Raw genomic sequence first — 25906 nt, 5'->3', positions numbered from 1 at the left:
TTACATGTGTTGGTAACATATTCACGGGTGACTGTAAATTCTTTTTTATTGCTCCTGTTGCTCCTGGTACTTTTGAACGATTTGTGTAACTTTTTTCCATATTGCTCTCATTTCTGCCTGCAAATTCTGATACACTATGACTTTGTCTCTCTCGGTATATGACATATTATAATTGCCAGGTGTTCCAGTGAGTAACAATACTTTTTTTTTTTCTTGGACTACTGTACCTGTTGTTTTTTGCATCTATTTTCTCAGCTGTTGGTACTGCGTGATCACACGTGATCCAGCCTTCATCACTGTCAATAATGTCGGTTCATGTTTCCAATGATTCTCAGCTACTTCTACTTTGTAGTTTTTACACAGTCCCCGACACAACAGCCCTGACACATTATTGTGCATTTCAGTATACTAGCCTCAAGCATGAGTGTATCACACCCAGAAAAGAGATGGCAACTGTTTCCAGTTCTGTTTTACAGAACCTGCACATTGGGCACCATTGCTAACCATTCCAAAATCAAATCTTGGTAAACATGTGGTTGTTACAGATATTTTCTATACACGTCACTTAATTTTGTAGACTGTACAATTTTCTTTCTTTTTCTTCGGCTCTTTTTCTTTATATTCTTTCTTTTTATATTTGGTATCTTTCCTCTGTTGTCTGATTCATGTGTGCACCAGTTTTGATTTCATCTCAAATAATTCCCAAAATGCTTCAGTTTTACTAAGCAAAGATATCATCTTAGCCTTCTTCTCTTCATGCTATAGGACTTTTACTATGTTGGGATCGAATGAGGTCAGCAAATAAATGTACAGTCCCACAACTGCAGACTTATATATGTAGCCAATTTTGAGGAGGCTCATACCTCCTTCAGAACAAGGGATATATAACCTTGGTCTACAGTGTTTACGTATATATATATATATATATATATATATATATATATATATATATATATATATATACACACACACACACACATACACACACATAGATATATTCTTCGATAAGCAAGTTTTCTTAAACCCACAAAATGCAGGATACTGCTTCGGTACAATGAAGGCTGTCTTTAACGTATACCAGGACTAAAAATGTCCAAGGAATCCCAAGGTCGTCAAACAAAAATATATTTATTTGAGAAAGCCCAAAGGCTAAAAACAGAACAAAAACAAAAAATACGAAACATATAAAGCTTAATTTCACTGATTTAGCGCTTTCATCTCCAACCAGGAGACTTCTTCAGAATCAGTGTATCCTCACAATTCCCATTATTTTATACAACTTCCAAAACTTTTAAGGCTGTGTAATTGGCTGGCATTTAATTACCTCTTTAATTGAAGGTATAAATTTAAAGGCAGAACATCCATATACATAAATGAAAAGGACTGGAATGAAAATACAAAATGTATACATAACAGTCAAGTTTTTTCTCATTTCTTATAACAACTTTTCATAGATTTATTTTCTCAATCAATAGTTAAATATCAAGGTAATTCCAGGTAAAAGCATTAATACGTTAAAATAAATAAATAAATAGTATAATAAAATATAATAATAATATAACCATATAATGGTTAAGCCTATAATATCATAGTATAAGACATGATCCAATGAGGAAATATATTAGTGTAAGACATGATCCAATGAGGAAATATAGAAGTATAGAAGAATAAATACATGTTGTGTACCAATGTAAAAACATATAATAAATATAAATTCAATAATTATAATAAATATATATATGTATAAATATTGAAATATTTAAATATTTAAGATACAATGTTAAAATGATATGAAATAAATATTGATGTGTATTTAACAACTAATTAATTATTATATAGCATATTAAAATGTAATAAAATATTGTTATTGTGTTTCTATTTATTGTTGTTGTTATTATTATTGTTATTATTTCACCCATGTTTCTTCGGATCAGCTGCAAGGAGTTTTAATGCAGGGGTGATGGAAATATGGTCATTGAGGCCTTTACCACAGCATGCATCAAGTCTCAATTGTCAGATCATCTCACGAAATTCCAATAGTGTTTCCCAATCACCCCCTCTTTCTGGGTAAGCAACTTCTTCTATGACCCAGAATTTATAATTAGCCTCCTTACATATTAATGCATGTCTATATAGTGCATTGTTTTCACGATGTTTATTAATGTCTCTAATGTGCTCATAGATTCTGGTCCTGAGATGGCGTTCCGTTTTTCCTATGTAGTAACTCCAACAAGTTTTACAGAAGGCCAAATAAACTACTCCTTTTGAGTAGCAACTGTTATATTTCTTTGCCCTTAGAATAATTCCAAGACTGGGGATACTAACCTCCTTACATCCAGCAATATAAGTGCATTGAGCACATCTCCCACATTTATAAGTTCCAAGTTTAGCACACATCCCTCCTACTTTGTTCTTATTACTTTCAATAATATTTTTAATAGTTTTACTCCTCCTGTAACTATATTTTATCTTACTTTGAAATACATTAGTTTTAGTAGGCATATTTTGGAACATTTCCCAAGTTTCATTTATACATCTTTTTAACCATCCAATTCCCTTAAAGTAAGTCAAAGTTAAATATGGTGTTATGTCTACATTATTAGATTCCTGCCTGCTAAAGGAACTTCTCCTCCCATCTTGGTTGGAATCTACTATCAAATTATCATTATTCAACAAAGGGACATATTTATTACCCCTTCCTAACTGAACATATTCCTTAATGGGTTTAATAAATTCAGATGGGTATCCCCTTTCCAAAAACATCTTTTCAATATTATTAATTTCATTTAAAAATTCATTGGTGTCGGAGATCATTCTAGCCATTCTGATCATTTGTCCCTATTAGATTTATAACACTTATTTTGGTAATCTTTTTCTAGTTTGACATCTAGGTAGTGTGTCGTATCTTCCTCTGTTTAATATGTGAATTGTAGGAAACTAGTAGTAATGTTGATATATTCTATAAATTTGCCAATACTATCATAGGAACCATTCCATAAGACAAAAATATCATCTAGGAAACGAAAATATTTGATAATATGTTGACTAAAATCCGAGTTAAAGACATATTGTCTCTCCCAACAAAGCATAATAATGTTGGCATATATTGGGGCGCATGCCAACCCCATTGCAACCCCTTCTTTTTTTTTTTCTTAAACATCTGCTTTGAAGCTATTTGGGGCCAGTCCATCATGCAAAAGCTGTAAGTTAGAACAGAAAGAGCAAACTGACTTTTTCCTTGGACTTTATTCCTAGATGTCAAGGATATTTTTTAAATTATTTTTTGTTTTTCTGAAGTATTTTTTACTAAGCTGTGTTCTCATTTGTTCATGTTTTATTGCTGACCCTGCATCTATTTCCAAATACTTATACATTTCTTCCGCTTCAAGTTCCTTTATATTGTATTCCTGACTCAGGTTGATATTTTCTTGGTGTTGCGGCTTTCCTTTTATAACCTTTACTTTTACACATTTATTGAGATCAAATTTCATTCTTATATTATTTGCAAACATTTTAACAATTTGTAGTTGTAATTTCAAATCCTCATCTACTGAGCACATAATTTTAAATTTTCAGTTCTGATTAACGTTCTTGGACTTATTATTTCAAAAAATGAAAGCACTAAACTAATTATTCATACCTCATCTTTCTTTCCTTTTTGAAGCGTTCTTTTCTTTTATTTGTGTTGTATTACACTTCACCTATGGTATTACTTTTAGTTTCTTGTCTACTTTAAATCATCCACAAAAAGAATGCGAGATTTCTTTAAACAAACTGTTTGAACAAAATACCTACAAATCCCATCATTGTCTATCACTAAAAGAACTAAGTTGTCTAGAATTACCTAACCTGCTCCTTTTTAACCAATTTCAGATCATTCACTCAATTCTTTACAAACCTTCTTACTGTCCTACTATATTAAATATAATCTCTCATTATTTACCTACAAGGTCACGTCGCAGTTCTGAACAAAACCTACTGAAAATCCACAAACCTAGGACCAAAATTCATCACTATGTCTATAACTTTAATCGTTCCAAGGCTTGGAATAGCCTACCTCTGGATATTTTCTTGATGTTGCGGCTTGTTCAAAGAAATCTTGCATTCTTTTTGTGGATGATTTAAAGTAGACAAGAAACTAAAAATAATACCATAGGTGAAGTGTAATACAACACAAGTAAAAGAACAGAATGCTTAAAAAAGGAAAATATTTTATTATTAATTTTTCTTTTAACTCATTATTACTACTACTGATCATTAAGCAGCCTCTTTCATTGTGTAATGTACTGGATATGGCATCAGCCTGCATACCTCCTGTTTTTTCTTTGCCATTAAGTGATGTACTTTACCTGTACATTGAACTAGCCTGTATGCCTCCTTTTTGCATTATGGAATGTACCTCCATGTCATTTTTGAAACTCCAGTTTTCATTGTATTTGATATCTCTTCTTCAAATGATTTCCTATTAACCGGATTTGTCTGTGTATATATTACTATAATTTCATTTTTTTATATTTCTTTGTAATTTTTTATGTTAACAGTTCGTCGTGGAGCTTATCTCCCTGGGCCTCTACTGAAAATGGACATATATCCAGTTAGACTAGCCCGGTCAACAAATGTAAAAATAAAATAAATAATAAATTAGATCTCTTGAGCAACCCAAACAATTCAAATCAGCTACTAAAAAATACCTGCAAAGTAAATGGCTCTGTCACTGTAATTACCCTCCATAAACCCTCCCTAGTATACTTTCTTTCCATTTCCTCTCTCTCCCTTCTCTACTCTAACTTTATTTCTATCGCTTCTAACTGCTGCATCTCTGTCTAAACACACCTTGTAAAATATCCCAGTTTCAATGGTTATAATTTAAATATAATACATACCACAAAATGTCTTCCTTCTGATGAATGCATTTCATTAATTGTCTACACGAAAAGTATTATTTAAGACCTGCAGTGGTGGTGCTGCGGTAGCATTGTCGCCTCACAGTAAGACGCTGTCCGGTTCGATTCTCAGCTAGAGCATCTTCTGCGTGGAGACATGCGTGAATGGGCGTACCTTCGTTGAAGGTTGTGCGTCAGGCCTGAAAATCAACTGCCAATCATTAGCGGACCGGAGTTCCGCTGTGGCGACCCCTAACCAGAAAAAGCCGAAAGACACAAACAAACTATAAACATATGTTTTCTTCTGATGAATGCATTTCTAAAATTGTTAAAATGACGAATATGTAATTTCTGCTGGAGCTTTTCTCCTCGGGCCTCTGCTGAAAAAGGGCTATGTAGCTCAGTTGGACAAACCCGATCAAAAAATGTAAAATAAATGTAAAATAAATAAATAAATAACAAGGTTTGGTTTCTGCAAGTTAGCCTGTAGCCATAATCTGGCCAACTTAGCAATGAAGTGAATAAGTTAACGGAAAGAAGAAAAAAAAAAACAAATATGGTGACAATGAATCACCCTGCAATACCTCCCTTTGATTTATTATACCTGGTATAATAATTTGCCTTTATCATGCCTCAGTTGCAGAGTGATTTGTCACTGATTCATAGTCAATGCAAAGCAATTGCATTGCATTGACTATGAATCAATGCAATGCAATTGATCAATGCAGGGTGTGTCTTATACATCTGTAAGAATTCCATTATTCCCGAATGTTGGATGCTGTTGAATGCTTTTTTTAATTTATCCATTCCATGCTTATATTTTTTCTATTTCTACCAGCTCTCTGTTATGGTTTTGTTTAGCAAATATGGATCCTTTGTTTTATATGGCTTCCTTTTTCTGCCTTTTTGTTCTACTGCCATGGATGAATTTTTTTTCTACATGGCAATAAACTTTACCTGCAAAACCCCTAGCATATACTTTAGATATTATCAAAAGGCAAGTTTTAGGTCTGTAGTTCTTAGGATTGATTGCATGTTCATTCTTGAGGAATAGTATCTTTTTCCTGTTGTTAACTAAGATCATGCTTGTTCTAGACATGCATACAAACAATTTGTACTCACTACTAGATCTTAGTATAAAGATGATTATAGCTTTAGCCAAAAGATTAGTACTGTATCTGGACCTATGGTTTTTGGATTTGGAGCTTTTTCTTAATTTTGTTTCTCAGTTTCTCTGGTTAATTCATCCTATATCATATCATTTGTATTAGAGCTTCTTACTGTTGTTTTATTTTTCTATTCACTCGACATCTTTATTATGTTTAACAGGGCCTTCATAAATGGTTCTCCAGAACGTACCTATTTCTTTTTTCCACACTTCTTCTGTGCAACTGTAAATATGCTGGTAAAAATTGGAAGCAACTGTAGCAGCCCTTTAACTGGGGTCCACTTGCATTAGAATGCTGGGAATTTTGTGTATGTCTTTGATATGCTGAAGTAGCTTCACCCAGGAGGAGACCCTATAGACAGCCACATTTGGTCATCTGGTGGTACCATTAGCCTGACAGAGAAGATGACAGATTTGTGTTTAGATTTAACAATGATGAGGAGATGCATGGTGGTCTACATGCAAGGATGAGTTTGCTAAGGATCAGGTCAAGAATATTCAAGTTCCCTAGTGGGTAGTTTTACAATGCGATCAAGTACATTAGTATGAATACCATAAAAATACTAACAACATTTGCATTTTTAGAGATGTAAGTTGCCAAACTATACTTGGATAATTCCAGTACCCTAACAATAAGATATCTGGTTTGATATTTAACCCCTCAATCATATTAATGTCCTTTCCATGATCTTTGTGGCACACTGATAGGCTCTGCAGCTAGCAATGAAATATCACTTGGAGTTGTTTGAGGTAATTTAGTTCTCCTGAAGTTCTAAGCTAGGGTTATTGGTAATTTAATGTAAAGTGATAGTGTTTCTGACAAATACAGACACTGTCCTGCAGTTACCCAGGGGCCTGAAAGCACGGCAGGCTCTAAACCCTAGAAGAGAGGGAGTGCTGTCATTGCTCGGAAAACAGGCCTCAGTAATTACATAGATATGAATATCTTCAAGTTGCAGGAGGGCCCCAAGTTCTATACTCCTGGCATTGACTACTGCCTCCACAATGTTATCTACATTTGAGTTTGAGTTTGCTATGTACGAATAGCCAGCAGAAAACCTCTGCCTAAAAAAGTACTACATAGGAAAAAAAGGCTTTAATTAGGATGTGGAAGCCCTGGTAGGAGAGGTGTGAGCCATCCCTTCTAAGAAAGGAATACTTATCTACCATCTTAGCCCACGGTGACAAGCACTAGATCCCTTCAGAAAGACAGTAAAGACTTAACTAGTTATTACAGTCAGTTATCTTGTCTTGGTGTCGAGGCATCTTTCTGAGTCAAGGCAAGATACTACTCATACAAGTATAGACCAGTGTCATCCTTGCCCCTAGGATATGTACAGTAGGTGCCATCATGTTTTTTTCTGCATGTTCCTCTTGGTAATGTACCCCTGGTCATTCATTCCCACCTGATCCACAGCAAAGTCATGGTCATATCTTTCAGACAGATGGGAATTTAGGGCCCTTTTGACATCACAGATACTGTCACCGGACAAACTGGTCTTTTCAAGTCATGAGTGCAGCATCTGCATGCTTAACTGTAGTATCACTTATGACTTTAAAATCTCCCTGCTTGAAAGCAGACTTAGTGGGTTTTATGGGCTTATGCCTACTTTCCTGTTGAAACTTGGATGATCTGTGTAAACATCCAGCATGTGTGAGTTGTGAAGGGGGTATTGCCTTACGCTGTGGGAGTTGTGACCTTTTAGAGTGCATTTTAGGAGGGTCTAGCAAATTTTGTTTTACAGTCTCAGCATAAGCTATGGACTTAGTGGAATATTGTAATGTGATATTGAGCAGTATGATGCTTACTGATATCAGGCTCATGTGAAAGGTTTAACTCCATGTTTCTTAAATATTTACAACTCGCATGGGTTGTACTACAAACTGATAGACATAGTGAACAGTGAGTAATAATAAGGCAGTTGCTACACTGTCCTAAAGTACTTAATATGATCAGACTAGCAATGGATGGGGTAACAGCAGGCTGTTTAGCCATGATGCCAGAGATTATAGGGTTAGGGTGGTCATGAGACTCGGGTTGGAGAGAGATCAAAGCTTTATGGATGAAGTACTTAGAATTATACTCTGAAGTTTGGTTAGGTGGTGGCTATTAATCTAGAGGTATTTTGTGAAAAGACTGGTTTTGCCAAGAATGACACGTAGAAAATATCCTCCTATGGCTACTACCTGAATACTACTTGCATTGATCTGATTGTACATACACTTAGCTAGGAACTGATGCTACCTTCCTCCTTTTCAAACCAGATGTAAAACAGGAACCTGTAAACTGACTGATAGCAGGTTCCCTGAAAGCTAGCTCAGTGATGAAATATCACATAAAGCACTTTTAGCAATAGTGGAGTTTTTCATTTTTCTCCACTGCTGTGCATCATTGGAGTCGATATATTTAAGTTTGAGGGTTATGGGCAATATCTTTCTATATGGCAGTGCAGAGGACTTGCCTTCCTTCAAAAAAACAAAAATCCACAAGGTTGTTATGGCTATATTGTTTCACTGAGTCAACACTCAACATAGTTGCTGAATGATTGACATGGACCCAGCAAAACAAAAGCATTGACTACAAGCTGCTTCCTAAAAAGTCAATGACAAACTCTTTGGTGATCAACAGTCTCATCCCTGATATTGCAGGTGCAAAAAGGCCGGTTGTGACTTTTTTATGGTAGGTGCCCTCAATAGAACATAGAGCTTAGCAGAAAGAGCTAATCTAAACAATGGTCCAAAATGAAAACTGAAGAAGCTTCCATCAAAACTGCAGCTAGACCAGTCTTGAAAGTCCCACATACTGTGCCCAGTAAGAGGCAGTCAGAAATCAATACCCCTGGGTTCTTTCTTTCACCAGGTGCAAAGTATCAGCACTAAACCCAATATGCCTCCTACAAAGTAATTTTACAGGTGTACATGTATACATATACGGTGTACATATACATATATTTACAGGCACACACAGCCACATCTATCAATGCATGTATATAGATATAGATATAGATATAGATATATATGTGTGCATGAATAAATGGGCTTAAACCTTAAAAACAGAATTTTATACTATAAATTTTATATCACCTACTTAATATCAACCACAAGATCACTGTTCATTGTGGATAGAGTAATGTCTCACTCAGCTATAATCTCAGTGGACAAGTGCACACTTGTAAACACTATCTATCTATCTATCTATCTGTCTGTCTGTCTGTCTGTCTGTCCGTCCGTCCGTCTGTCTATCTATCTATCTATCTGTCTATCTATCTATCTATCTATCTACAGATCTACTCATCCATTGATCCTTGCGTGTGTGTGTGTGTGTGTTTGTGTGTGTGTTGGTATGTGTGCATGTGCATATGTTAATATATGTATGTATAAAGTTATAAATTCAGATATATGCAGTAAACAATACACGTTATCAGCAGAGATATACACAAGGTGGTATGGAATGGGGTGCTTCCCCTGCACCAAGTTGCATAGGGTGTCAGTGGCAAAAATAATAAAATAAACTTTTTTGTAATTTTTATTCCACTTTATTTTAAAACTTTGATCAATTACAGCAGGATGGAGATCACAATCTTCTGTCACAAAATTACAGTGTAAGAGTTGCTAGGCTACAGTGTGAGGGCAGAGGTCTCTGCCCTGTTTTATGTCTCCTTTGCTACAAATGCAGTGCAATATATATCAGAGCCGAAGTATAGCCTCTGATCCATGTCTGTATCATTAAGCATCTCAAAATAGGACTGTGAAAGAGTGACACAGTGGCCTAGTAGACAGCATTGTCACCTCACAACAAGACATTCCCTGGTTCAGTTCTTGGCTGGGGTACCATCTGTACAAAGTCTGCATGTCCTCCAGGTGTTCATATGGGTTTCCTACAGGTGCTCCAGTTTCTTCCCACATTCCAAAGACATGCAGTATGTGGACTGGGCACTCTAAATTTGGGTCTATATCATATGAGCGAATTGCACAAATTGAAAACGCTCATAATATTGAACATACTGGACCTCAAATTGCTTTTTCTGAGATTGCGGTACAATGAAGAATGGGATATTTGCGCTTTCCTCACTGTAGTGTGATCTCGGAGTTATACTATATATTTAGTGGGCGGTGTGGGGGGAGCAGCCCCCCACAATAGCAAGTTCGAGGTCTGGTACGTTCGATATTATGAGCATTCGCAATTTGTGTGATTCGCTCGTATGATATAGACCCCTAAATTAGCCATAGATGTGCAAGTGAGTGTGCGGTATGGTATAATAACTGCAACAGGGCTAGGTACCTGGTGGTGTGAACCTTGGCTCTAGATGACTGTCACTGCTGAAGTAGCACTTCAACCCCATGTGGAGAAATGGGAAAAGGGTTGTGGATAGATTGAATGTGAGATGTCACTTTTTGCCCCTTTGACTAAGGCTAGGTGTAGTTGTTAAAGAAGGTCTCTGGTAGACAATCTTGGTTTATGTTACAGTCTGCCAACATTTGAAAGTGTGTGTGTATTCACTGCTTTTAAACAAAATGTGTTACCCATAAAATGCAATGCAACACATCACAGCTCATGTTAAAACCATCCCACCAAATCAAGAACCTCATATTAGAGCTTGAAAGTCATGTCCCATCCCTCAGTATTATGTAGCTTGCACTGTGCCTGTTTTTTTTTTTAATTATTATTTTTTTAATAGTGCATGTTAATTCTTAGTTGTTTTACAGTCCAATGCAAAATATACCAGCTCCATTAAGGACACTCAGTCCCTATCACAACTTCAGTCAGAATAATGGAATTAAAGTATTCCAGAATAGCACTTAATACCACAGAACAGCAATATCTATGAACAATGTCTGTAAATTCTTATGAAATGCGAAGCAGAATATCTCAAAAAAAGTCAGAGAAGTACTACAATGCCTAATATTACTTTACAGATTTATTTAAAAAATAATGTACAATACTTCTCCATTCCTATAAAGTACAACACAAAATGACATAGCTCCCTTCAGGCCTGCCTTTGACAGAAGAGATTTTGGCCACAAAAAGGGTATGTTGCCCCAGACATCTAACTATTTTTACACCTCTGATTATCAGTAAAAACATACAACTTATTTGGCTAGATATGGAGAAAATCTCTCTCATGAGGCTGGTTATTATGTTGTCTAGCAGTTCTCCTTTTCCAGTTCTTGCAGTGTGAGAAATTTGGTGTAAGAGATTCCAAAATGCAAGAAAAAGCTACATAGGACACATTTTGAAAACATACTAATCTGAAGAAATTTCTCCATCTTAAAAAATAACAACTATGATTTTCTTCATGGGTTGTGGTTAAGTGTTCAGTGACATTATTCTAGCCTAGTACACTGTGCAGCATGGTAGCTCACTAACAAAAATAAATAACTAAATTAGCAAATAAATAATAATATTTGTCTGAATGTTAAGAGGCAGCAAGAAACTGTACCTGCAGGCGTGAAGGTGAAGGATTGTACTGTAAAACAAGAAAGTAGAAAGAATGTGAGTTTAAAACTTGCAGTCTGCAAATTTCATTTGCAAGGAACTAGGTTTCTGCTGGCAGTAATTTAGTCAATCAGTATTATTTGCGAAGTACAGTTAAAGCATGTTAAATGAATGTGGCAGACAGAAAGTAGATGGACTCATAAACAGAGCAACCGTGAATGTAAACCAATCATTTCTCAACAATATAATACACTTATGTTATAAAGAAGAAATATTAACATACTGATGGCAGTACATTTATTTTCTTTTTGCAGCTTTGCAAGTAGTAAAAATATAAAGGATTTCATGTTACATGCCACTTTCTGCCTCACTAACGCACTTAAAATCACAGTGAAAAAAAGCATGAATGAAGTAGCTTCAATTGCTTTTGAAGTATAAGACATCTATCATTTCTAGTCACTATGCCATACAGTTTAATTTCCAAAATTTAAAATACCTGATCACTATGCAATCATTGGTGGCTATATATATATATATATCTATATATATATATATATATATATATATATATGTATATCTATATATATATATATATATATATATATATATATATATATGTATATATATATATATATATATATATATATATATATATATATATATATATATGTATAGATATATATATATATATATGTGTTATATATATATATATATATATATGTGTATTATATATATATATATATATATATATATATATATATATATAGGTCTACTTCTGATTGTCAAAAACTCACTTTTTCGACAACCAGTAGATCGAACCCATTTAAGCGAAAGTACACTAAATCAAAAGTACACTTTCGCAAAAGCCAGTTCTCCGAAGTGCATTACAGTGGGGATAAGGATAATAGTATATTTAAGTAGGGAGGTGTGTGGGTTTAAAGCAGTTTTGTTTTGTTTATTTCAAGTTCGGAGAACTGGCTTTTGCAAAAGTGCACTTTTGATCTAGTGCACTTTCGCTTTAATGAGTATCGATGTTGCTTGATCAAGAATGTGAGATTTCGATCAAGCAACATAGACCCATATATATATATATATATATATATATATATATATATATATATACACATATATATATGTATGGGTCAACTTCAAAACATCGACTTACTATAACATTAGACCACAAAACATTGAGACGATAATGTTTAAAACACATAACACTGAAAACTTAGAACAATGAAACCAGATAACACTGCAAATTTAAATCATCCCATCCCATAACATCGAATGTTACAATGCACAAATTAGTAATACCCCCTCCACCTCAAACATATCTGAACCAACAGCTCCCACACCCCCTGTAAATTAAATATACCAACTCCAAGATCACACTACAGTGGAGACAACGTAAATTTCCCATTCCCCACTGTATTGTAATCTCCTCTATTTTCCTAACAACACGTACTTACAGCCAAAATAAAAACGTACTCTCCTACTCACTTATCCCATCACTTTCTACAACACTAACATGTTTGTTTGTTGCATACTACAACTACTTTAAGTGATGCCAAAACATTAACACTTTAAACCATAACCATGTAACACTTTCAATGATATAAAATTCAATGATTTTAATTTTCCTTGTTATGTAATTTTGATGCTCTAACTTTTCAGTGTTCTAAATTTTCAGTGTTATGGTCTCAATGTTTTGTGGTTCAATGTTATAGTAATTCCGTGTTTTGAAGTAGGCCCATATCTATATATATATATATATATATATATATATATATATATGTGTGTGTGTGTGTGTGTGTGTGTGTGTGTAAGTAAACACTTACATGTCCTTAACAGCATGAACTTCCAGGTACACTGCCTGAAGGCATGTGCTGATCAAGGATAAAAGCATGATATATATATATATGTATATATATATATATATATATATATATATATATATATATATATATATATATATATATATTCTGGGCTCATTGGCTTTTTGCTGAATTCTTGTTTGTATATTCAAGTGTGAGAAACTTGAATACACAGACTATATCTGCAAATAACCTTTCTCCAAATTTGTGTAGCCTTATAGGCAATATATTTATAATCAACGGATGTGGGACAGATGCCTATAGTTAGGTTGTCCAGAGGATTTGTCTCCCTCTAAAAATACTTTTTAAAATTCACTATTGATTATGAGAATTCCTTAGTGATAGTGACTTAGAGGTGCTCAAGTGATTTGCATCTGAGGTATTGAGTAAATCCTATAAATACAAATGTGCTGTGATGGGTAACACACTATTGTAGTGATTAAAATTGTTGGCTCAATGTGAATGATTCTCTTCTGTTCTGAGCTTTGTGTATTCTAGGTGCAATGACACACTGTCAGGAAGGTGACATGCATTCCCCTCCTTGGGCTTGTGGTGTCAGAGCCAGAATAATGCATAGTTGGACTCCACTCCAGATTATTTTTTATTATTATAGATTAGGTTCATAGATTAGTACTATGCTAACTGCCCTTGCAAGCCATTTTAGCCTAGCCAATTATCCCTTGTGAGACTCAAACCCTGCACCTTGTGCTTGCAAGGCAAACACCTTAACCATTAGGCCACCCTCCCAACCCCAAAATGCATGTCTTTAAATAAACATCATATTTGTTATTTTTTTTTTTTTTTATGGATATAAGAGCTATAAATGCCAAGTTTATTTTTTACCATTTACTGTCAACTTTGTGAAGGGTAAGGCATTTACAGTACAGACTTATACAATACTAACCTGTAAATATGTTATTTAGATTTTAATTAGCTTTACAGTAAGCTAATTCATGAAACATCTAGCCATAAATTTTGTACATTTTATTTATTTATTACCTTCCACTCCCCACATTTAAAATCCAGACCATTGCCCCTGTACAACTCATGGTTAAATGGACACAAAAGTATGGTGATAGTTGAACTTGTAATGTTATGGGGGTAGAAGGGCAGTTTATCTATGGCAAAAGCACAGTATATCTACACTACACTGACAGCAGAACACTTTACATCCCTTTTAGTGAAGCTGGCCAGAATGTTTAACAGATACCTATACTATTCTCCAGAGAAAATGTTTACTTCTATAATGAGCACCTGGTTGCTTGCTCCCATATAGCATCAGTTGAGATTCATAAAAAACACATCGGTGCCAAATAGTGAAATACATTGGTGCTGAACTGCAGCAGTACTACTTAAGGGCATGTGGTAAATAAAATGTGAAAGTGCATGTGGTAAATAAAATGCGAAAGTGCAAGACATCAGGCAAGGGGAAATTAAAAGAGTATTGCTTCTGTTAATTCAAAATACTACAGCTAACAACAGACTGCCACTTCTGCTCTGATTCCTCACATTCCTACTTGTGTACTACTTAGGAAAACGAGGCCTTGATCAGTGCATACTGTTCTACAGGGAAACGTTGTCACTACTCAGCTGCTGTTCATTTCCAAGCAATATTACTTTCTGTATAAACACTATTTTCATGTTTTGTGAGTACACACTGACTTGAGACATTGTTGCATCACAGTTTAACTATTTCACTCTGGAAACGTAACATTGCTGTTTCACTGTACTTGTACAGGTATAACCAGAACCAGTTTCTACAAAACACTGTTATACAGCTTGCACAGAAAAAAATGGTCATTTGATCAAGGTGTTATTTTGTGTGAAATTAAAAAAAAATAAAAGCTCAGCATAACAATGATATGCTAACTATAAATAGAATGATACTGAAGCATTAACCTGACCTATAGTTTCACAAGCACTATGGGATGAAGTGACCACTGTGAAGAGCTTTTGCATTGCTTTGTAACTATTATACTATCATTTGATCTAGGTGTTATCTTATGTGAATAAAAAAAATGATGTTTATTTAAAGACATGCACTGCAAAGGGAGTGAGAAGTAAAATAAATAAATCACTCACTCAGTAACAGCAAAATATTTTAAAATGATTGCAAACATCATTTCATCATTTTGGAAAGTAGATACATGCAGGACTATGGAATAACAGCCAGACTTTAACCCCCTTTTACTCTGGTTCAGCTCTAATGCAAGCTAGCATTCAGCACTGGCAAAGGATCATACTTAAAGTGTATTTTGTCAGGTCCCAAACACGTTCTGTCTACATATTAAACTGTAGCTATACTATCACATTAATTGGGGTGGAATTATTATAATATACCTCTAATGTACTGATGGGGCATTTAAATAATAGCTAAGAAATGCCACATTCTTCTAAACTTACAACAAAAATAGACACAATTAATGTATCCTTTTTGCTTCTTCTTCACATGTTTTAAATGCACATTATGCTCCCTTGTCACCAGTGAACTGACATAGGACACAGGTGTAGTTTTACTTTTTTTTTTTTAATTATTGCCACATAATATACTCCTGCATCCTAAGTTAGGTAATTATGCTATATTTAGGAAGAATGTTTGATTTAGACATTAGACATGCTAATGCTAAAAGAGCAAAAGCTAAAATATAACTAAAAATTCTGATACACATTTGTAGCTGTCATTAATATATTTTGATTTTATTAACACATTTATCAGTATTTTTGTGATCCATGCTATAAATCACATCAATTAGTAACTGTATTTTAAAATAAACAGTTGCAAGGTCAGCAATTTGCAGTTCACCCTGCCTAGATTTTTTTTGCTGTTTGCTAAGGGTAGTTATATTTTCTCAAGTATTTGCAATACTGTACCCATTGCAACTTATCTATATGAAAAAGTACAATGTTCTCTACATACACAGACACTTTTTTGATATGCCCTTGAGATTGGGTCTGCTAGCCAAAAGAAATTCCTACACGTTGACTGATGTCTTATACTCTGAAAGCAAATTATCTATAAAATGAACAGTGAGAGAAACACAAGAAAGCATACTGAAGCCCTGGGTATAGAGTGTTAAAGTCCTAACAGTGCTACAGTTAACATGGGTAGGAACACTGAGCTGAGGCTCTACAAAGATCATGTTAGGGATGTGAGACAGTGACCAGTTTTGGCTTACCCTTCCGTGGTGGAAGGAATTGTTGTGATCACACTATCATGACCTCTTGAAAAGTATTGAGGTATTACAGGGAGCAGCTATTTGTCAGGGATGCTGGACTAGCAAGAGCTTCTAATGACATGTTATGGAAAGGACATAAGACCTGCTGCTGTCAGCATCACCTCAAGTACAGAGAGGGATGGGGATTAGGCTGGGTTAGGGAGAGGACCTGCATGAAGTTACACAAATTATTTGGGATCAGGCTGGGGTAGGGGAATGACCTGCATAAAGTTACATAAGTTGTTTCCTAGCAGTAAGGTCTTGTCTCGGGGGAATACATGGGATAAATGAGGTTTACCCAAGGCCAGGAACAAATCAGGCACATGGTTTTCACCTGGACTGGCATGGGAGGGTGGCTAGCTCTAACCATCATAGCAGGAATTGCTTGGGTCATTGTCATGGAACCATTGTTTTGGCATGTGGGTTATGCAGACAGGCAATAAAAAAACCCTTGAATTACTCATCCTGGGCTAACATGATAAATACTTGCATTTGCATAGACAGAACAATAAATTAGATGCCGACCTTACAGCTAGCAGTTGTGCAAGAAATATGCAGTATATTCAGTAGTGCCTGTCAGTGCACGTCATGAAGACAAAAGGTTTTGTTACTGTAATAATTAGACAGCAGCCCTGATATGGTGTCATTGCAGTCATGCAAATGGATGACAATAAGGTACTGACAGATGGAATACTTGTCTACTGAAATTCACAGCACAAATTGACAACTCTTACTCTAGCTTAGACATACTATGCAAGATCTTCCTAACACAAAAACAACATTCTAGAATTTTTCCATCTTGTGTCCACTCCTGAAAGCCACCTTTCTCTGTGTTAATCTGCTATGGGCTGGTGGATGCAGACTAATAAACGAAGGTGACATTTTTAAAATGAGACCAGTTTCTCACTCTGTAGTCCTACATTGTTGCACACTACAGAACAGGTTAACAGGTTAGTAGCATTTAGGCTGTATTTAAGCAGTATATAATTGTTAACAAGTATTGTAGGCCATGTCTGTAGTTGTATAATGTTTAATGTAATGCTGCACTATAAACTTATTCTTTGGTGTGTGTGTCCTTAAAAGGGGTACTCTGATCATGGTCTTGGGACTGAAGCTGATGATATTTATTCACAGTAACTTACTACCTTATCTTTGGAGTCTATGACACTTCATTACATCATTTTCGTCACATGATGGAAACCTGCTAAATTTATTTATTTTACATTTGTTAACCAGGATTGTCCGACTGAGCAAAAGCCCTTTTTCAGCAGAGGCCCGGAGAGAAAAGCTCCAAATCATAGTTACAAAAAAATAAAATCATTACAAACACACAACATTATAATCATTTATAAAAAAACTTGTAGAACAGTTATTATATATATATATATATATATATATATATATACACAGTTACAATTATCTATAAAAATGTTATGAAGAATACTGCAGCAGATGGAAAGGAGATAATGTTAGGTAAAAAATGAAGTAGACTAGTTTAAGTTGTAAATGTTTTAGTATGGAGGAGAAGAAATGATGGTAAGACAAAGGAAGTTGGGTTTGTTATTTAGTGAAGTTATATTCAAGGTGGCTGAGAAAAGGTACAAATTCAGTGACTTTTTAAGTACTCTTTAGTGGCTAGTTTGAATACTTTAGGATGTGAAAGTAATCTAACTTCTTGTGGGAGTTTGTTCCAAGCAATAGAGGGATGGTAGCTGTATGTAATGGCTCCTGTTTTGGACTTTGGCTTGTAGATTTGTAAAAGGTCTTGGGTGGAGCTCCTGAGTAGTCTGGATGGGAAGTAGTGGGAGATTATGGTTCCTAGTGCTGGACAGTAGGATGATGAATAAATAATGAAGTGTATAATTTGGAGCTGAGAGAGGAGTAGGAGGTGTGGTAGTTCAAGACAGTTTAGATGTTTGAGAGATACAGTGGTGAGATTTGTAGGTTTGTTATGCAGCAACTCTGGCTATTTTGTGATAGATTCATTCAAGTTTTTCAAGTAAGGTGGAGCCAAGATTTGTGAGTATTTGGGAGCAGTATGTTAGGCATGGCAAAAAATAAGCATGGGTGACTGTGGTTCTAGATTCAGGGGTTAGGAATTTTTTATTTCTGGAGAGAAGTCCTAGTTTTTAATGAGTTTTCCTGATACAGTTATTTATATGGAGGTCAAATTTTAGCTGATCATCCATGGTTACACCAAGGAGTTTAGTAGTAGAGTCAGCAACTATGAGAGTGTGATTTAGTGATTTTATTTGAAAAGTAGATTTGATATGAGTAACAGTTTTGGGGAGAAAGAGTAAGAGTTTGTTTTTTTTTGGGATTAAGGATGAGCTGATTATTGGTGAGCCAGGTTTCAACAGAGTTGAAAGAAGACTGGGTAGCTGTTAGAAGTTCAGAGGGTGAGTTAGCAATGTTGATAACTGTGGAGTCGTCTGCATATTGGACTAATGAGGATTGAGGACAAGAGGAGTAGAGTGAGTTGGTGAAGATATTGAAAAGTAGTGGTCCAAGGATGGATCCTTGGGGAACACCCATTTTCACTGGAAGGGGAGATGATAGTGAGGAGTGCCATCTTACTGACTGCTGTCGGTCAGTGAGATAGCTGGATAACCATGATATTGTTGTAGTAGAGAAGTTGAGATCATTGAGTTTATTCAGTAGCAGAGGATGTGAGACAGTGTCGAAGGCTTTTGAGAGGTCAAGGAATAAGCATGAGCTAAGTTTATGATTATTTCTAGCTAAAGAAATGAGGTTGAGAAAGGAAAGTAGAGCTGTAGTGGTACTATGTTTGAATCGGAAACTGTGCTGAGTGGTAGCAAGGAGTGTGCCCTGTATAATATATTGCATTACTTGTGGATGTATACATTTTTCTAAGACTTTAGACAGATGGGACAGGATAGCTATTGGTTTGAAGTTTGAGAGTTCTGTGGAATTGCCACCTTTGTGAATAGGTATGGTGTAGAATTGTTTCCAGATAGCAGGTACTTTATCTTCAGAGATGGATCAGTTGATTAAAATAGATACTGGCAAAGGAATAGATGGAGCAGCTATCTGAAGAAAGTAAGATGGGATAATTTCAACAGAAACAGAGCATGGTTATAGTTTGGAAAAAAGGGTTTTGATGTAAACAGTAGGGACTGCTTTAAGGAAAAAAGAGTTTGCAGAGTTAGCTGTGGGTGGAGGTTCAAGCAATTTGGGACACTGTTACTGGAGTATTTTACATTAGAATTGAAAAGTTTGGCTAGTGACTGAATGAAACAGGCATTGAAGGAGTTAGCAGTCTCTTTGGGAGATTTGTCAGGAGATGGATTAGGTGAAGTAGGATTACCAGGATGACGTATTTGGTTTATGGCATTCCAAAATTTTTTTGGATCTGATTTTAGGGCAGCTGGAGGGTTATAGTAGAAGTTTTTTTTTTTTTTATCTTTATCAATACATTTTTTTGTCTTATTTCTCAGTTCTTTATACTTTTGCAGATCCGCTGGTAGTTTAGCTTGGGTCCAAGTTTTCCAGGCTGTCATGAGAGTGTGAGTATTCTTAGAAAGCCAAGGGGATATAGTTGCTTCTATCCTTACTTTCCATAATGGGGGGGCTAGTGACTTTAAGATATTTAGGAAGGTTGAGTTAAAAGCTTGAACTGCTTCATCAAGTGGGAACTGGGTGAGGAAGTTCCAATTTATTCTGAGTAAGAGATTATTACAAGTTTCTGGCTTGAATTTGGATAATTTATTACAGGTTGTGTATCTATGTGGTTTAGATAAGTGGGAGGTATGTCTAAGTACCTTTACTGGAGAGTTGTCACTCAGGGAGTCAGAGAGTGTTTCACGACTATGGTATTTAAAGGGATTTGAGACAATAATCTAGTCAATGAGTGTACTGGTAGAATGAGTGTTATTGGTATGAGTTGGCTGGGAGATAAGCTGTGAAAAGCCATATAGATTTATACGGTATGTTGAGTTAGGACTGGTAAGTGTTTCCCAATTTATGTTCATGGAGGATGATTTCATTAGGGATGTTTTGGGAGAGGTAGGAGAGAATGCTTTCCAAAAAGGGATTGCTGTCCCCTGGTGGAATGTAGATAGATACGACAGTAATAGTAGTATAGTCACTGAGCTTAACGTTTGCTCCCAGTAATTCTGCGGGAGAAAAGGGAGGTATAGACAGCTTTGGGTATGTAAAAGTGAGGCTGTTGGAGTATACAATTGCAACCCCTCCTCCTTTTTAATTAGGGCGATCGAGGCGTATTATATTATATTCCGTTGGGAGTATGTCCTTATCTAGGTTTTGCAGTTTAAGCCATGTTTCTGTAAGGGAAATAATGTCTGGGTTTTGAGCAGATATCAAAGCATGAAGTTGGCTAACTTTATTAAGTATGCTTCAAATGTTTATAGAGTAAAAGGAGATTTTTTTTTTTTTTTTTTTTGGTAAATTACTTGTGGTTGATGAGGTATTGTGAGGAGTGGTAGAGTTAGGACTTGGACCTGGGTTAGGATGGATATCACCTGATGGGAGTAGTGAAATAGGATAGTAGTTAGGTTTGATAGTTATTAGGTAGTATTTAGTGTATTTTGATTTATTTGTAGATATTATGGAACGGGAGTGGGGATTTTTATTTTGGGGAGTTGTACATTCATGGGAAGGATGGATGCAGATATGCGTATTGGTTGTTGGCTATAAGAGAAGTTATAGTTGTCTGTATGGGTAGGGGTAAAATGATAATGGGGTTAATACTGCTGGTAAAGAAGTAGGTCATTTTATTTTTTGTTACTGGTACTGGTGTAGGGAGGATGGATATCCCTACTGTGCTGGGTATTAAAGTACATGTGATACCATGATCCCTTTGAGAAGTACAGGCAGATGGAGAAGTTAGCTAGACCATATTTTGGTTTACAAAGCCTTGTACATAATACATAAGGGCTACAAATGACAAGTTTCTCTGCAAGGATCGTGCATTAGCAATGGGAGGCATAGTGCACCCTGTAACATATGTCTTATATCTCTCACTCAGGAGAAAAGTTAAGAGTCAAAATACAATTAAAAAACAAAACAATAATTATGTCTGTCTTCCTGTAGGTGACTGTTTTCGAAAAATGAACAAATAAGGTAGCTGAAAATAATCAAGAGCTGATACTAAACAGGCAAGAGGGGAGAACATAGGTGAAAGAAAACAGCATATTTAATAAGTTAAAATGTGTTTACATTTAGTACAGGAGATAATAAGACATATTTTTAATACCTGTGTAATATCAGTGTAAGTGACTTACTCCCATGTAAGGCTTATCTATATAACATTGTTACATTGAGAAACAAATTCCAAAAGACTTGCTTTCTAAGTAACTTATTCACTGGCCTAAGTTACTTATAGCATCAGCAAGTCTTTACCTCATGGACCATCTTTATTATTTTTCTAACCTAAGCTTGAGTATGAGTAGTGTCTTTGCTCAAACATCAAGTAAAAGCTTGATATACTAATTACCTCTATCACCATAGATATTTCCTATGGTCCAGCTAACACAAGATAGTATCTTGTCTTAACTGTTGTCCCACAGGGAAATAGCATCTGTCAGCCCAAACTTGCCTATCCTTTGCCACGGGCAGGTGATTGAAGGATGGACAGACTGAAGATAATTAAGCAGCCTTGCGTCAACATAATGATAATTAGAGGTTAACATATATAATGAAGTGATGTAGTTGTCGAACAGTTGACAGGAACATGACACATGCAGACTTCTAGAACACAGCCTATGTGAAACTAACCTGTACATACATAAGTGTGTGTGTGTGTGTGTGTGTGTGTGTGTGTGTGTGTGTGTGTGTGTGTGTGTGTGTGTGTGTGTGTGTGTGCATCTGTGCAACCTTTATGCTGACACATGTGTACAGATAATGACATTCTACAGCGCAATGAAACAATGTCTTCTGCATGAATAATGACATCAGAGAACATCACTTTTTAATATTCATCTTTGTCAAATTTCCACAAAGCAGCATGACTCAAAGAATAATAGTGTATCTTCCTAAAAGTAACAAGGCCTATCTGTTCAAGAAATCCATCAGGTGTAACTCCAAAGCAGACATCAACAAAAGAGGACAAAGGCATGAAGAAAGTAGAGGTGTAAAACATTATTCCATTTTAAACTGTAGATAAACCCTTTTCAAGGTGTGACTATACATGGAATTGCATTTGTAAAGTAAACACTATGCTGTTTTTCCCAGCTGTTAAAAAAAACTTGATTGTCAAACAAAATTAGAGTTTTCATGCTACTCAATAAATTTAAACCTGCATTAACATTTTCCTTCATAAATACCAGGTCAATATCAAAAAATAAAAATGAAAAAAGAAAAATTCATGCAGCAATATATACATGCAATGGTTTCAGTGTTTAAATAGAAATGATTGCATAATCTAAAACAGTTGACATGTTGATCAGTATAATGTAGTAATGATACAACCATGTTGAAATCAAAACATTAATGTACTGAAGTTTTAGTCAGAGTATACCATGCCTTGTACTATTACAATGCCTATAATGTTATCTCTCTTATACTCAATTATAAATATGGCATACCTTGAATTTATGTATTTTGGTCATAATACCTTATTTTTAATGCCATTTCAGAGACACTGAAACTTCTTACCAGCATAGTTGCTAAGGCCTTTTCTTTTCTTTCTGCGCCAGTAAAGCCAGATGCTAAATCCCATCAGAATAACCCAGCAGGCTCCGCCAATGCCAGCAATGAAGGCTGGCTGTTTCACAACATCAGTGATTTGTTCTGTGATACTGTTGTTGTTTCCTGCTCCAGTCATGATCACATCTCTGTGACTCCCTGCAACACATTTTCCAGAAATAATGAAATAAACATTTGCCTCATTGTTGTGTATACACAGTTGTAGAACAGGGCCATTTGACATTGATTTACTTTTATCTAAAGTGCATCTGAGTGCTTCTAGTTTTGAAATAAGCATGTCTTTGCACTCAGGATGCACACCTCTGCATTTGTTTGACATTCTTGTGGGTGTTGTGCACTGGAGTAATGAAAATCTTCATTTTAAAAAGGTGCAATGATACAGTGCTAAACATTTATGACAAATTCAAGTATTCCATTATAGAAAAGTAAAAGTAATAAGTAAGGCAAACAGATCAGCATTTTCCTGTCCTTATAGTGTTTGAAAGGCGATGCTACAGCAGAAAGTGCAAATATGGCAGCCCCAGTCTGCAAAAAGTGGGTATTCTCTCATCCACTTCAGCATATATGCATTTTTCTTGGTTTCCATTCGCATTGTGTGATCAAATTTTAATCTCCAGAAGGTCAATTTGATGGCAAAGAATGCTGCTTTAAACAGATTCTCAAACTCTGTGTGATTATATTAAATATTGTTATCTATACCATCATGACTGGCTGAAGTTTTGTAAATAATTGTAAATAATTGTAAATTACCCTGTGTTACATATGCCAGTACAATTAGCTATAATGTTGTCTTTTGATTATCACTCTGATTCATATAAGATGTTTGAATGTCAAATGGTATTTTTCTGGCTGACCAAATGTATGTATTCTTTGTGAAGAGAATTCTGAATGTATGTTGTGCCAGAGTCAGCTGACCTACATGTGATGTCATTGTGTGCTGGTAGAATAGAATCTTCACTGCAGCTGTTTGTTTACTTTTCAAAGTCTGATATGAGAGTCAAATTCCCATGGCAGCTTCCTGTTATTTTTTGAAAAAGATCTGCTATAAAAAACTGGTTCTGAGTCAGTTGTTCAGTTATTGTTCAACTGTTGTTTTCCAGAGCTGTTCAGCAGTAGTAGTCCAGTTGTTTCCAGGAGAGTAGTTGTTCCAATGGCTGAGGACAGACAACAGCCTGGAGTGTGGACATAATTTCTCATCTTACCTTGCAGAATTAAGAGCATAATCTTGCCTTGATAAAGTATTTAGATTAAATTGGGGCAGTTAATCTTCAGATAGTCAGGGAACTATGGCTAGATATTTAGAGGTTTTCTAGAATCAATGTGAGATCTACCTTACAGTATTGTTTTCATATTTCCTGTGTGTGAGATGCTGATGTTTACTGAAATCAGTTATTCAGTATTTATATGTTTTAAATCCTTTTATTTTTTATTACATGTTTTACTACCTCTCATTGTGGCTGCTTATTTAGTTAATATTTTTAATAACTTGAGAGTGTCTATCCTTATTGTGATAACACCATGGCCACTCAGAAAAGCCTTACTGCTTGAGAAACATGCTACCATTTATTTCAATATCTATTTTACCCAACATAATTGAACAGCCCTTTTGAAGGGTATTGTGATACTTGACTGGTGACAGCCATTACCTTGTACTCTGGGCAAAGAAACATAGCAGGTAAATCTGTGTCAGTCTTTTCTAAGAGTGTGTGTATGTACGAATATCAGACATTTAGGAGTGAGTGTATTAGACACCTAGAACTGGACACTGTGTTCTGCAATGGTTAGTATGGGGACTGTTCTTGGTGTACTCTTAGGGGAAATTGTGTACTTCTATTCCTGCTTTTATTGACACTCCCTTACTGGAGACAGTGGTGAGGACTGACATTCCTTAGTTACTGCCTCGGGGTAAAGAGGGATCTTCACACTCTGTGACAGTGAGACTTCCTCAAACAACAGAAAAGTCCTTTACCCTCTTCTAAAGTCATTTACCGTCTCCTACAGATAAAAAAAATGAGTTGGAACTTCTCATGTTGGAAAAAAAAAACAGCAAGTTGTACTATACACAGGTGGACTGAATAGAAAAAAAACTGCCATACACAGACACACACACACACTCACACATGCACAAACATACATACAAATATGCTCACTCAGATGCACATATTGTACACCCTCCTGGATAAAGAGATTCTTGATAAAGAAAATTTCCTTAGTCCACCTTTGCAGAAGGTTTCCAAAAAGAGGATAATGTAGGTAAAACCCTTCAATCTGAGAAGCAATGTTTTCACTAGCAATGGTATAAATGAACAAGGAATTATCCCCAACAAGCAAATGCCTTTTTACAGAAAACAGAAGAGACTGACCAGTATAAATGTCAATTCTAAAAAAGACAGCAATCTTGGAATGGCAAACTGGACAAAGATGGGCAACATGGCATAGGCAGGAAGGGTGAGCCCCTTCAGCTGATACAGGGCCACTTCTGTAACTATTTCCCATTAAATTCTTTATACTCTTCTAAAACCCTATGACCTGGGTGGGAGATTACTATAGACTGAAATAAAGTGGCTTATCTTGACCTTGATTCATCGAGTCTTAGAGAATGGATGCTACATATGTAATAGAAATTTGGCAGTTTCTTCCCTCCA

The 25906-nt window shown here is 35.6% G+C and overlaps 1 protein-coding gene across 18 annotated transcripts in view; it reads right to left on the bottom strand.

Annotated features, from left to right (window-relative positions):
- ROBO2 (roundabout guidance receptor 2) overlaps positions 1–25906 on the bottom strand; it is a 1870921-nt gene that overhangs the window by 219041 nt on the left and 1625974 nt on the right. For 11 of the 18 annotated variants that reach the window (XM_044072440.1, XM_044072429.1, XM_044072438.1 and 8 more), the window contains one exon: positions 23211–23399. In XM_044072440.1, coding sequence (XP_043928375.1) covers positions 23211–23399 — 189 coding nt within the window. Of the gene's footprint in view, positions 1–11492; positions 11520–23210; positions 23400–25906 lie in introns of all 18 variants that reach the window. The other 7 variants (XM_044072432.1, XM_044072427.1, XM_044072423.1 and 4 more) reach the window with 1 other exon arrangement.

This window comes from Protopterus annectens, chromosome 5.part0 (assembly GCF_019279795.1).
Source record: "Protopterus annectens isolate FY-2018-M chromosome 5.part0, PAN1.0, whole genome shotgun sequence".
Lineage (NCBI taxonomy): Eukaryota > Metazoa > Chordata > Ceratodontiformes > Protopteridae > Protopterus > Protopterus annectens.
The sequence above is the reverse complement of the archived record's forward strand: the minus strand, read 5'-3'. Positions and strand labels throughout refer to the sequence as shown.